The sequence below is a fragment of the Epinephelus fuscoguttatus genome, linkage group LG8, assembly GCF_011397635.1.
Source record: "Epinephelus fuscoguttatus linkage group LG8, E.fuscoguttatus.final_Chr_v1".
In the NCBI taxonomy this organism is placed as follows: domain Eukaryota; kingdom Metazoa; phylum Chordata; class Actinopteri; order Perciformes; family Serranidae; genus Epinephelus; species Epinephelus fuscoguttatus.
Window position 1 is genome coordinate 18,365,573 of NC_064759.1, and position 12,882 is coordinate 18,378,454.

Sequence of the window (12,882 nt, forward strand, 5' to 3'; positions counted from 1 at the left end):
TTCTCGTCTTCTGACCACTCAAAATGCTTTTAAAACTGTATGTTACATTCACCCATTCACGCACACATTCACACACTGGTGGCCGAGGCCACCATACAAGGTGCCACTGGTACTCAGTAACCATTCACACACTCTCACACCGATGGAACAGCCATCGGGAGCAATTTGGGATTGAGTATCTTGCCCAAGGATACTTCAACAGTGGACTGGGGGAGCTGGGGATCGAGCCACCAATCTTCCGATTGGTGGACAACCCGCACTGCCTCTGAGCCACAGCCGCCCAGTTTTCATGCTTCCTTTAGTAATCCATTTTCTTTTTTATGTCTGTTTACTACTATATGATTATTTTGTTTATTTGCTGCTTACATGTTTGAAATAAACTGCTACTAAATAAAGTGAAGATGTGCAAATGCACTTGACAAAAAAATTATGTTTAGGTTATTCTAAAAAATATAAATGTCATTTTAAGAAAAAAATATGGGGTTATATTTTCTAATGCAGGATACAGGTATTTTAGGTATCTTCACTGTTATGACAGAATACATACGTGTTTTCTGAATAGGTCAGCATGTGGCGCCAGCACTGGGTCGATATCTCTGATATACTGCATGACATCCTCCACCGTCCACAGGTTGGGGTCCTGACCACTTGGCCTCGGGCTCTCCCTGAAACTGCCTGAGCCTGAGAGTACAGAAGCACACACTCAAATCCATGATGGTCAATCATTGGGTATTTCATCAGTCATAATGTTTTCATTTTGCCAAGCTATAAGTGCTATAGTTTAACACTTTAGCTTGCAGTACTAAAATAGCATTCAGAAAATACAATATGTTGATCATCTAGTGTCGGGGCCAATTACACTCTAACTTATCAAAAAGATTGTACGTCTGATGGAGTTGTAAAACCTGCTTTTTCCTTTTTGACAAAACAACTGAAGCTCAAATTGCTATTTTGTCATCCGAATGACTGTGAGAGTACGAGTGACTTATCAGTCCTTATCTGCCTGCGAGGGTCTGAGGGGAACCCAGACTTAAAATCATGTGAACTGCAAATGCCAACAAACATATCTGAACACGGCCATGACACGGAATCTTGTATAAACAGAACATTTCACTGTTTATAGACTACATCTGCCCATTTACACACCCTGAGTAATTCCACCTGTTAGAGTTTTGAAAGCTTTCAATCTGTAAACGTTTTTCGTCTTGTAAAGATAGATTTTTCTATAATTCACCAACAATAATGTGACACAAATGTTTTTTGTTTTTTTTTTTAAAGATATTTTTGGGGGGGGCTTTTCAGCCTTTAATGGATAGGACAGACAAGCGTGAAAGGGGGAGAGAGAGAGGGAGCGACGTGCAGCAAAGGGCCACAGGCTGGAGCCGAACCCAGGCCGCTGCGGGAACAGCCCTGTACATGGGGCGCCCGCTCCACCACCAAGCCACCGGCACCCCATGTGACACAAATGTTTAAATGCATCATTACTATCAGCCTTCAAACATTACTGGTTAAAGCCTACTTACATTTGAGTCAATATGATTCTCCTGCTCAGGTGTTAGGCTGTGTGCAGACAGACAACAGCACTGTTGGGGGGGGGAAAACGCAGCCCCCTCAGTCATGTGAACGGGGGCCTTTCCAGCGACACAATAGAGGTGCCAACGCAGAGGGCTCCAGTAAATAAATGCAGGGTCATCATCCGGCAAGTGCTCACGGCCAATTAAATATGAGCAAGCGCACATTCCATGTAGATTGCTTTGTAACATATTAGTCATCTCGCAATCTTTTGTGGATCATGTTCCTTGTCTCACCTTTACTTAAAGCACAACGCCCAAACCAGTGCAGTCCATTGCTTATTTTTTAGAATACAGGGCTATTTTTGGTCTGATCGCTCACTTGGGAGCATTACAACTGCTACACTGAAGCAGTGAAATATCATGATGTACTGTCGCTGCATAGGCCACTGCAAGCTCTCTCATTGTCTCTGAATGGGTTTTAACACACTTATATGCACACAGGGCTGTTACCAGTAATCTTCCAAGAGCAAATATATATTTCCACATCCATTATTTTCCTTCGTTTGAGCTTTGAATAACACTCTTTGAATTAGAGTCCTGACTGGAGCATTAGCGACATCTGCTGTACTGCTCATCTCAATGAACCAACTCCCAATATTTGCTCAACAATAAGGGATGATATAGGGCATAAATTCACATTTTCTTTTGCAGATATTCAGATGAAACCTGTGCTACATTTGGATGGACATCCGACCAGTGTCTCTTCCTACCTGTGGAGTTGTTATGATGCAGCAGCTTGGAGGGAGACCTCAGCCCAGGGGTTTGTACCGTAGAGTTTGGAGACAGAGGGCTCTTCTTTAAGTGCTCTGATGTTGCGACACTGTTCTCCATGAAGGACTCACCTGGAGACGATGCACACAGAAGACTCACCAATGAGATTAAATAAACAAGGAACACTAGCCTGGGAAAAAAATGAATATAAATGCACAGAAATACAGTGAAATACTCGATGAAATGCTCTGATGATACTACACAGCGACATGCCTGTAACCCCCAGACAGTATTACAGTGATTTCAGTGTGTGTTCGGGCCGCCTATAAAAGTGTAAGGCCCTTTTAAGGGGCATATTACCCTTTTACATAAATCTCTTCAAATATTCCATTAACTTAATTAAAATCTAAGGAAATTGAAAGATGATTAAATGATTAACCTCCTGCCCCAGAACTAATACGACTGGATCCTGAGCCAAGAGCTTCTTCTGTTTTACTACCTCCCTTTACATGATTATATAAGGCTTTACTGGACAACTCAGAGCAGTCGATTATTAGAATTAAATGTCCTTCATAAAACATGGTGCAGCTTTAGAGCTGAGAGCCACTGATTATATAGACAAATACTGCATATTATATATATACAGAAGAAAAAGGAAAATTATGATACAGGCATTTAGAAACAAGACAAAACAGAACTTTACTAGCAAGAAGCTTCAGCATATGAACTGTGGTGGTGCGCAACAGCTTATCCTTCAATATATGAGAGAAATAGTTTATTATTGATCCAATAGTGGAATAAAAAAACAATCTCTAGCCCCTTTCACACATGCCCTGCAAATTGTCTAGACACTACCCGGAGGAGCTACATGTGAAAACGCAAATGTCCAAATCAGTTGGATCGACATTAAACACAAGAAGAAGGGTCGTTTACAAAAAGAAGGCAATGAAAATGTTCAACTGGAGAGATGACGAGATTCAGAAAAGTATGTGCAGGCTGAAGCTGAAATAGTCGGACAAATTAAAGAAACTGCAACAGAATGTGTTATTTTTGACCAAATTACAACGCGGCTATGTAACCGCAGTCATGTCATGTCCTGCCTCCCGCATGCACTACCCTGGCGCCACCTCTCACCTAAACCAAACCGAGTATCTCCAGCCAATAGGTGAGAATGTATCTGACACAGACAATCTCCCGTTGTGTGCTACATGTGTAACTCACAGTAAAGGAATACTACGCACATCTATTTCCAAACAGGTGCTTAAGAGAGGGACAAGCAGAACACAACTTGTAGAAAAAACTCCTGCACTCTGTCTAACTTGTGAACATAATGATTTTAATGCTGCAAAGTTTCGGTGACTACACCTTGATCAGGCAAACATTTTTCTCCAAGTTGTGTGCTACATGTGTGAAAGGGAAACTCCAGACAATGTAAAAGTGGTAATGCACTGCATTAATAAGGAATAAGCAAACTTGTGATAAAATCCAGTATCTGGTACTGACATGTGCTACGTTTACATGCCTGATAATATTCCAATATTATTCTGAATATGAAAATATTCTGAATTTGATCTGGGTCATGTTAACAGCATGTTCCGTTTAGATATTCTGAATTAGGCCTTTTTCTGAATGTAGCATTTTCTGATTAAGACGTGGGATACGCTGGTAAGAGGAGCACTCCTTGGACATGTATACAGCACATTCAGAATATGCTTCTCAACAAGGGTTTTTATCAGTTTCCGACAAACAGCCTCTTGCCTCTTAACAGCTGGCTCTGTGTATTGTCATGGATGCATTGTACAGGCTGGGCTAGAGGTGCATACTCAAAAGAAAAGCCAAAAAACATGCCTACTTTTACACATCGTAAGACTTGGATATCAACAGGTTCTTGGATATGCAAAAGTATCACAACAGCAGCCTTTTCAAGAAGATGGTTGAAGGAATGAAAGAGGGAGGCTGTGTTCTGCCATTGGAGGAAAACTTTGTAAGATTGCTATTTTGATGCAAGGAAGGAAAACAACAAGCTGCTTTAGCTGTTCAACTCTGCTATATTTTGACATGATAAATGAAATGCCGGGGCATGCTAATCAGAGGATGCAGGGCTGCATGTAAACAGTTATATTAGTGGACGATTAATTTTCATTAGCCATGTAAACAGCTTAGCAAGAATATTGCTAAGCTATTTTGGGGAAAAACTGAATATTTTGTGCATGTAAACGTAACCACTGTTCTGTGTTCAGATATGACTTCTGTCTGAGTGCTAATAATATCAACATCTATAGTCACAGAAACACAATTCTCACTCGCTCTGTCTAAATATAAACAAGCAAAAAATAAGTATTCCTTTATAGAACATGAAGGTACATTAATGAGGCCAACGGTGGATTACAATTTAAAAAAAAGAAAAAATAACTACGATCACAAAAGTAACATACCATCAGTGGAGTGCCGAGGGATTTTGGATAGTTTCTGAGGCAGCGGACTGTTGTAGTCCTGGAGGAACCGCTTGGTGCCTCTGCCCGGGCCTGTGGTTAGGCTGTCTCCAAAACTTCTCCTCTCTGGAAATCAGCACAGACGATGGAAGGAGACATGTGATACAGTTAGAGGTGTGAGAGTTACAGATAAGCGGAGCAGTCATTTGGTTACACTCTTCTTTTAGTTACGGACGCTGAATGGACAAAAGACGTTTTTTACTTTGAGCACTGGAAATATAGAACCTGTCAAAGCAGGAAGTGAATTTGGTTTGTGTCAGTGAATATTATGTCCTTTTAATCAATAACTAATAAGTTCAGGAAGTTAAAATGCATCAGCATGAACGCACTGTAACAGTTCAACCCTCTACATGATCACATTAGAAGGTTTTGACTTGTACAATCAATCAAAGCAGGTGATCACAACAAACACTCATCATGGGAATAACCAGAATATTTCATGCTTCTTCTTTCACTCCACTCCAATAAAGAACCTTGTTGTTACTACACCATTAATAATGGCTGTGTAGCTGGTAGCCAACAACATTTCTTTTATGTCTGATTTATCTTCTTCCCAAGAAATCTAAACTCCAGGCGTGGTACAAAGTTATTTGCCTTTTGTACAGCAGTGTAAAACATACTGTGCGGATACTCAGGGGAGGCCCACGGTGCACCTCCCCAGAGCATTTACAAGATTTGCTTCTTAGAAGGTTACTGCCAACAACTCCACATGAGCAAAGCACACAAGATTTTTTATTTATTTTTTGCTGTGGGGAATTTTCATCTTCTACAGAGCTTAGAAAAAAAGACAAAGAAAGGACCAACGCTGGTGCCCTAAAGCCTGGCTCAATAAGACATTAAGAGTGGACTCTGTATTGTTTTATTCTTGTCAACTTCAACTATACGTACACATGCAATCTAACAGTGATCTGGAAATGTGTTAAGGCTACTTTTGCTTTCAGATGTAATAAATCCTTGAATGCAACACCCCAGTTACCAGGTTTGTTTCAGGGTCCCTCCCCCTTTCTACTACGCTTTTCTTTTACGTCACTCTGAAGCACTTCAGTCCTCATTTCAGTCATGATTTATATTTATCGTTTTCAACCTTACGCTCATTTAAATGGCAACCTCCTGGTATAACATCGTCTGTTAGCCTCCCACTCTTCCATCAGAGGGCACAAATCAAAAAAGATTGTTGGATAACATATGTGCAAAGTGGCAAGCAAGCCTTGAGCAGAGTCACCTTCATTCAGTGTAAAAGGCAGTTAAAGAAACAAAATATATTTCTTTATCTAAAAAGGCAACTGTTCAGTCAGATAGTGTTTTATTATGAAAGTAATGCAGTAACAAATTCAAGCACTATATTCAAAATCCAAGTGCTTTTCAAACCTTGAAAGCCCCACATTAAAATTCAAGTGTCAGTCCTTGAAGAGGACAAATATCTCAACATGACTGCTGTAAATCAAATACGGCATTAACACTGTACCGCTTATTATCACTATGTAGATGGATGCATGTGAAGTCACAGTTAGAATACAGCAGCACTGACCTGTAGTGTATGTGTGACTGTCGTAGTGCAGGCCTCCTCTGGCTACAGGCTGGCTGCCAAACAAAGGATCGCAGTGAAGGTTGTGGCAGAGTTTTTCCAGGAAGCGGAGGACGTAAGTGACACTGCTGACTGTGGGCAGGGTCAGGGTGTGCTGCTGCTGGTCAAAGTAGGCTAGATGGGAAAAGACGGAGGAGTTCTGTTCAATGTAGCGCACAGTCTTTTGTTTCATATGGGAAAAATTAGTAGAGGATGTTTGCTAATCGGAGCTTCATGTGGAGGTTTTTAAACCTCACGTTTTGTGCTATACTACAACTACAACAGAAATAAACCCTCCGTGTGGTCTGGTAGTTTTTTGGTGGGGGTTCTTTGACAACAGCACAACATTCTGTTCTAATGGAAGATAATTGAACAAAGATGTGAACGCCACAACAAACAAGAAAGCAATAAAGCAAGAAACTCTTAAAATGCAGTTTCATGGGGACTTAACACACGAAGAGGAGAGTGATAGTGAAAACACACTCTTCTTTTTATAATGACAGTTTAATTCCCACCTGAAATGACTTCGCCTCCTTGTCCAGACTTGAGGCAGGAGAAGACTGTGCCCTGATTGTGGGCGGAGTCCACACAAGCCTGAACACACTGCTGGAGCACAGAGGAGGCCCGGCCTGGCCCAAAGTGGTCCGGGAGCTGCTGGATTCGCCGCTGGTCCAAATGGGGCCCCACCTTGCCATACTTGTTTAGGTACACACAAACTACAGGGGAAATCAGACAAAAGAGTAGTCAGTATTGAAGGTCTGCGACTTTGAGATCAACTAAATGGTATTGTAATTTCAAAAAAGGGACAGCTATTATTTTAAACCTTGTTTGCATGTATTAACAACTATTTGTCAAATTCTGCCAACACAGCACAAAAGGCAGTGACAGTGTGTGTCACAGCATGACAGATGCACTGAACATCCCAGCCAGGAATACCCATTAATAATATGTGGATGTCATGTACCTGTGGGGGCCTGTAGTGCAGAATTGGGGATGGTGGCATTGTCCAGAGGCACAGTGCTGGTGTCGGGCTCTGGGGTGCTGCTGGTGGGAGACGTGGGGACTGGATTAGGTACCACACGTGGTTTCCTCTGCATACAAACACACACATTCAGACGTTTACAGCATTTGTCTCTTTACTTGTTTGTTACTATTAGGAATACTTATAAATAATGTAGCATCATGGGTGACTTAGTTATTTTTATATTTCAACTCTAAAACAAAGTGCCTTCCTGTAAATGCAACATGGTGTACCATTGGAAAACAAAACAAACATCAAAAGGAAATTTCATGGCTCTGCCAAGTATTTCCATTAATCTCTCCTCAGTACATTATTGGGGCCTGACGAGCGCAGCCACCTGCCAACATTTGTTGTGGACAACCACCGTGTTTTCGTACCGTTGTTGCCTTTGAAATGGAAACCAGCTCAATCTGCCTGACTTCAAAAACATCAACAAACGGGGGATTCATTTATGAATTTGAACAAAAGACAAAACTGACATGTTGAAAGATAGACCCTTTTTCAAATTGCTTATTGTTTTGAAACATACTCTCCTGAGGTACGGTCCGGTCTGACCGGTCAGGAAGGTAGTGACAACAGAGAGGAGAGCAGGACGTGGCAGAGCAGAGATAAAGACAACAAACTTATCAACATGTGTCACATCCAAACAGTTATCTCTCTTTTATGTTTAACTGGGCTAGTTTCAGACTAAACAACGTGTCTAAGTTAAGAAGGTGAGCGATGGACAACAAATACTGGTGACTATCCAAGTTAGGGCTGCCCCCCTGAAAGTTAAAGATTCAAATCATCAGTCGAAAACCCCTCAGCCGACTGAGATTATTCAAGTCGAGCGTTTGTTTTTTTTTTTTGTTAGTCAGAGTACAGTGTACTACAGGGGAAGTTTAGTTCCCAAATCCTCACTTTGACACTGCTCTTCGTTACAGGCAGCTGCAGACACAGACCCAGGGTGAGTCTAAGTGACTCAAACTCTCAATCGATATGTGGGGGGAAAAAAAGGAATGAACTGTTGAATATTCGTTCTGATCACCAAATTCTGATTCGACTAACATAATTCTGAGTTGGGTAGAGTCATAACTGAAATGCTGATAAATGATGTATGATGTGTTTTACAATATACATCCAATAAATTCCTAATGTAGTCAAAATGCTATAATGTGATATTCTGTAGTTCAGTAATGCCTGTGTTAATGCGTATGTATTGGATAGCTACCTTGCTGCCAGGCTTGGGACCTCTTTTCTTTGGGATCTTGATGGGTTCTGCCAGAGTCTGGGCCTGCTGCAGAGCTATCCTCTGTGCCCAGTTGGCAGGCAGTCTGCCCCTGGTTCGCCCTGGGCCTGTCACCGGCCGTCCTGGGCCAGCCATGGCATCCTCCAGCCAGCCAGCTCTCTTTGCCCAGCCCAACTGCTAACCAAGAGCATAACAGATAAAAAAGTCAAGTGAGGTAACTCTTCATGCTGTGACACTTTATAATGATAATGCTCCCCCTATAGAGAGGAAGATGTGACACAGGGTCAAAAATGTTCACATGCCAACAAGGCTCATCAAAAAAATGCCTATTCAGGGTCACTCAGCTCATTTTGTTTTACCTCAAATGTTATTTAGCCATATAGATACAGTAGTTTGGTTTTGACACAGCAGCCTCTGAGATTTCTGCTGACACCCCAAAACACTGCAGTGGAATTCTGTCTGTGGTACTCATGTCATCGAAAAATTCAAACAGCAACATGTCTTAAATTCTCAAAATGTTTCCTGTGTAATCCGCAAACCTCACTGTGGACCAGAGAAATAGTCGTCTAGCTTTCACCTCTACTGTCTGTGAGAAGAGGTTGAAAACTTAGACATGGATATCAGAAAACCTGGGAGAATAAAACTATCTGCACGGCTAGACACCATTACAGACAAATGAAAAAATATTTTTACTCTTATTTGGGTAAACTGACCCTGTAAATAAAGGCAATCATTCGTCCCTGATGGCATCTGAACCTCTTCTCGCCTACCTTACTGCCAGGCTTGGGCCCTCGTTTCTTGGGGATCTTGATGGGCTCCAGGCTTTTGCTTGGCTGGATGTTCTGTGGTCCAAACCCTGGGCCCTTCTGGTTCCAAGGCCCTGTCACCTTGGTTTTCCTGCGGCCTGGCTTGCGTCCTCTCTGACCTGGAGGTCTGCCCACTGTGGGCGTGGGATGCATGGCTGGGCTCTCCACACTCCCGTCTGTCAATGCCCCAAGGCTCTTAGGCAACACTACTGCATAAGAAAAGATGGACAGATACACACAAAAAAGGAGACTTGAGTAAAAATCTGTGGCATAACAGCGACAAGTAACTAATTAACAATTATAGCTCCCGGCTCCCCCATTTAATCACAGGGGGTACGCAGAAATGTAATAACGTTTGATCAGTCACAGTAGTTATTTTCTCATTTACTGCATTTGTGGGTTTAGAAAAATATTCCTTCACCAGTGTGAGCGTTTCATCTGAAATCTAGACTACATTATGTGATGTGAGTGACAGCAGAAACAGGTTCATTCAAAATCACCTACACCACACTCTTGTCACATAACAAGCACATAACACAGCCAAATGAGTCATGTAGCCGTCTGCTCACACATCCAAGAAGCCTTTACGCTGTTGGCTACAATGTCCCCGTTTGACTCTAGCTGCAGCCAATCAACAAGAAAGTTGAGTCGAAACACTGTTTTTTATTCTCATGTGAAACTCCTCCATCTTGGCTGGAGATTGAAGTCTGTTAGCCTACAATTTCACTTGCATTTGTACTCTGCAGGTACAAAGAAACTTGGAAAACACAGCCAACCCCTGTGTTTTCAATATGATTGTCTGGCATGATGTGGAAAAATATTTCGGGCTCTTTCTTTAGCCCAAATCTGGGGTAATGATGACTTCGTGCCGAGTCGATCTGATGGAAGTTTGAGACTACGGGCCAATAACGGTGTTGCAAAAATCTAAGATGTCTTTAGACCTGATGATGGAGTTCTTGTGTCATTTGACCTATTGGTCTCTGGCTGCAGAGAATCCTCTGAATCAAGGTTATATGGCTCGAGGGAGGATATACAAGTGCAGATTACACTTGATGGATGGCCGAATACCAGACACAAGTTGCTACAATATCACTGGCTGATGCACACTCATGTTAGTCCAGTTAAATCATACAAATTTGACAGCAATAATCCAGATACAAGCATCAAGTGTAGCCTGGAAAGGGGGATGCTAATCCACTGTCTCTGGGACTGTGCCAAAATAAGTAGGGGGATAATCAGCAATGCAATTGTTGAGATGTTCTTGACCCAAAGGTTTTTACTTTGGAAGTGTACCCAGGTACCCCATGTATACAGAGAATTGAACAAATTCTTCTTCTTAATAGGTGCTTACAACAAGCAAGACCTCTAATTGCCCTTTCTGCGGAAAAATGTTAACAGATCTCGTATAGGTCATCGGCTGAGAGAAATTTCCTGCTGTTTTTCAACTGAAAAGATAACCTACATCATGAAGGGCAAAAAGGACTTTTTTATAACAATAAAGCTTGGGGACCATTTATAAATTATACTGGAAAAGGTGATTTGAATGATGTGCTTTTCTGGGGTAGAAGAGACACAGGATGGATAGGTCGAATGTCAGATGTTTAGTGATATCTTAAATCGCTAAGAGAAGAACCTTGAATGGGATAAACATGATGTTTGTGGATGCATAAAGTATTTCTGATTTGTACTAACTATGTTCATATTGATATGATATAACCATAGTTTGCATAAAATAATGGACACAGCTTCCGAGACATCAACCATTGGTTTGTAGACTCCAGTTTTGAAGCCTTTGTTTGACATTTCAGCTGTTGCCATCATGGATTTTTGGAGCTAGAAGTGACCATATTTGGACAAGAGGGTGGAGCTGTGGAGAAGTGGATCAAGGACACTACACTCACCAGCCACTTTAATATGTACACCTTGCTAGTACCGGGTTGGACCCCTTTTGCCTTCTGAACCTTCTTAATTCTTCGTGGCATAGATTCAGCAAGGTGCTGGACACATTTCTCAGAGATTTTGGTCCATATTAACATGATAGCATCGGCAGTTGCTGCAGATTTGTCGGCCCGTTCCACCACATTCCAAGGGTGCTCTATGTGATTGAGATCTGGTGACTGTGGAGGCCATTGGAGTACAGTGAACTCATTGTCGTGTTCAAGAAACCAGTTTTAGATGATCTGAGCTTTGTGACATGGTGCGTTATCCTGCTGGAAGTAGCCATCAGAAGATGGATACACTGTGGTCATAAAGGGATGGACACAATCATAACAATACTCAAGTAGGCTGTGGTGTTTAAATGATGCTCAGTTGGTACTAAGGGGCCCAAAGTGTGCCAAGAAAATATTCCCCACACCATTACACCACCACCACCAGGCTGAACCGTTGATACAAGGCAGGATGGATCCATGCTTTCATGTTGTTTACGCCAGATTCTGACCCCATCATCTGACTGTAGCAGCAGAAATCAAGACTCATCAGACCAGGCAACGTTTTTTCAATCTTCTATTGTCCAACTTTGGTGAGCCAGTACAAACTGTAGCCTCAGTTTCCTGTTGTTAGCTGACAGGAGTGGCACCTGGGGTGGTCTTCTGCTGCTGTAGCCCATCTGCTTCAAGGTTCAACGTGTTGTTGGTTCAGAGATGGTCTTCTGCAGACTTTGGTTGTAACCAGTGGTTATTTGAGTTACTGTTGCCTTTCTATCATCTTGAACCAGTCTGGCCATTCTCCTCTGACCTCTGGCATCAAGAAGGCATTTTCACCCAGAGAACTGCAGCTCACTGGATATTTTCTCTTTTTGGAACCATCCTCTGTAAACCCTAGAGATGGTTGGTCATGAAGGGGGAAATTAGCTAGAGACCCAAACCAGTGTTTCTACTAGGCTGTAAGCATGTTTATTTCTGCCGTAAATTTGGGCATTTTGACACTGAGGTCTACAGGGACTGACTCATTTCTGGAGCTTCAAGTTGCCATTTGATAAACTACAGTTTTTGGAACCTCCGTGTTGGCTTCATTAGTCTGCCCTGGAAGTTGCCACTTAGCTGTAACACTGCCCTGTGAAGTGACTAGTATCATCACTGAGTGAAAAATCAATACATGTATTGTTAAAAAAAAGTTGTATCATACACACATTACACACTCTGCAGTGTATGTGGTTCATCAGGTATTACCACCAGTAATCTACTCTGTAAATACCTTTTTCAAATAAGGAACAAGAATCTACCACTTCTTTTTCCACATACTTTCTCATCTGTATCATCAAACCTATTAAGTATCAAAAATCCTTGTTTTCTTCAAAGCAGAAATAAATCCAGACATTTAGTAACACCTGAACTTGAGTCTCTGCAGCAGAGAAGGTCAAACATTCTCAGCAGTGAAACATTTTTCCCTCACTTGAACTTCCTTCCTCAGTTATAAGCACGAGGATGTCACTTCTACAGCTCTCAGACTGTAGAGTGCTTCACAGTGAGACAGCGAACAGCCAGA

General features: G+C 41.9%; 1 protein-coding gene across 7 annotated transcripts in view; it reads right to left on the bottom strand.

The window, feature by feature from the left end:
• The window catches only part of LOC125892904 (polycomb protein SCMH1), an 87,006-nt gene that overhangs the window by 2,074 nt on the left and 72,050 nt on the right, over positions 1-12,882 (bottom strand). For 6 of the 7 annotated variants that reach the window (XM_049583238.1, XM_049583239.1, XM_049583237.1 and 3 more), the window contains 8 exons: positions 9,361-9,605; positions 8,573-8,767; positions 7,306-7,432; positions 6,857-7,057; positions 6,306-6,476; positions 4,721-4,843; positions 2,285-2,416; positions 548-681 (listed from right to left, as the gene is read on the bottom strand). In XM_049583238.1, coding sequence (XP_049439195.1) covers positions 548-681; positions 2,285-2,416; positions 4,721-4,843; positions 6,306-6,476; positions 6,857-7,057; positions 7,306-7,432; positions 8,573-8,767; positions 9,361-9,605 — 1,328 coding nt within the window. The remainder of the gene's footprint in view (positions 1-547; positions 682-2,284; positions 2,417-4,720; positions 4,844-6,305; positions 6,477-6,856; positions 7,058-7,305; positions 7,433-8,572; positions 8,768-9,360; positions 9,606-12,882) is intronic. The other variant, XM_049583234.1, reaches the window with a different exon arrangement.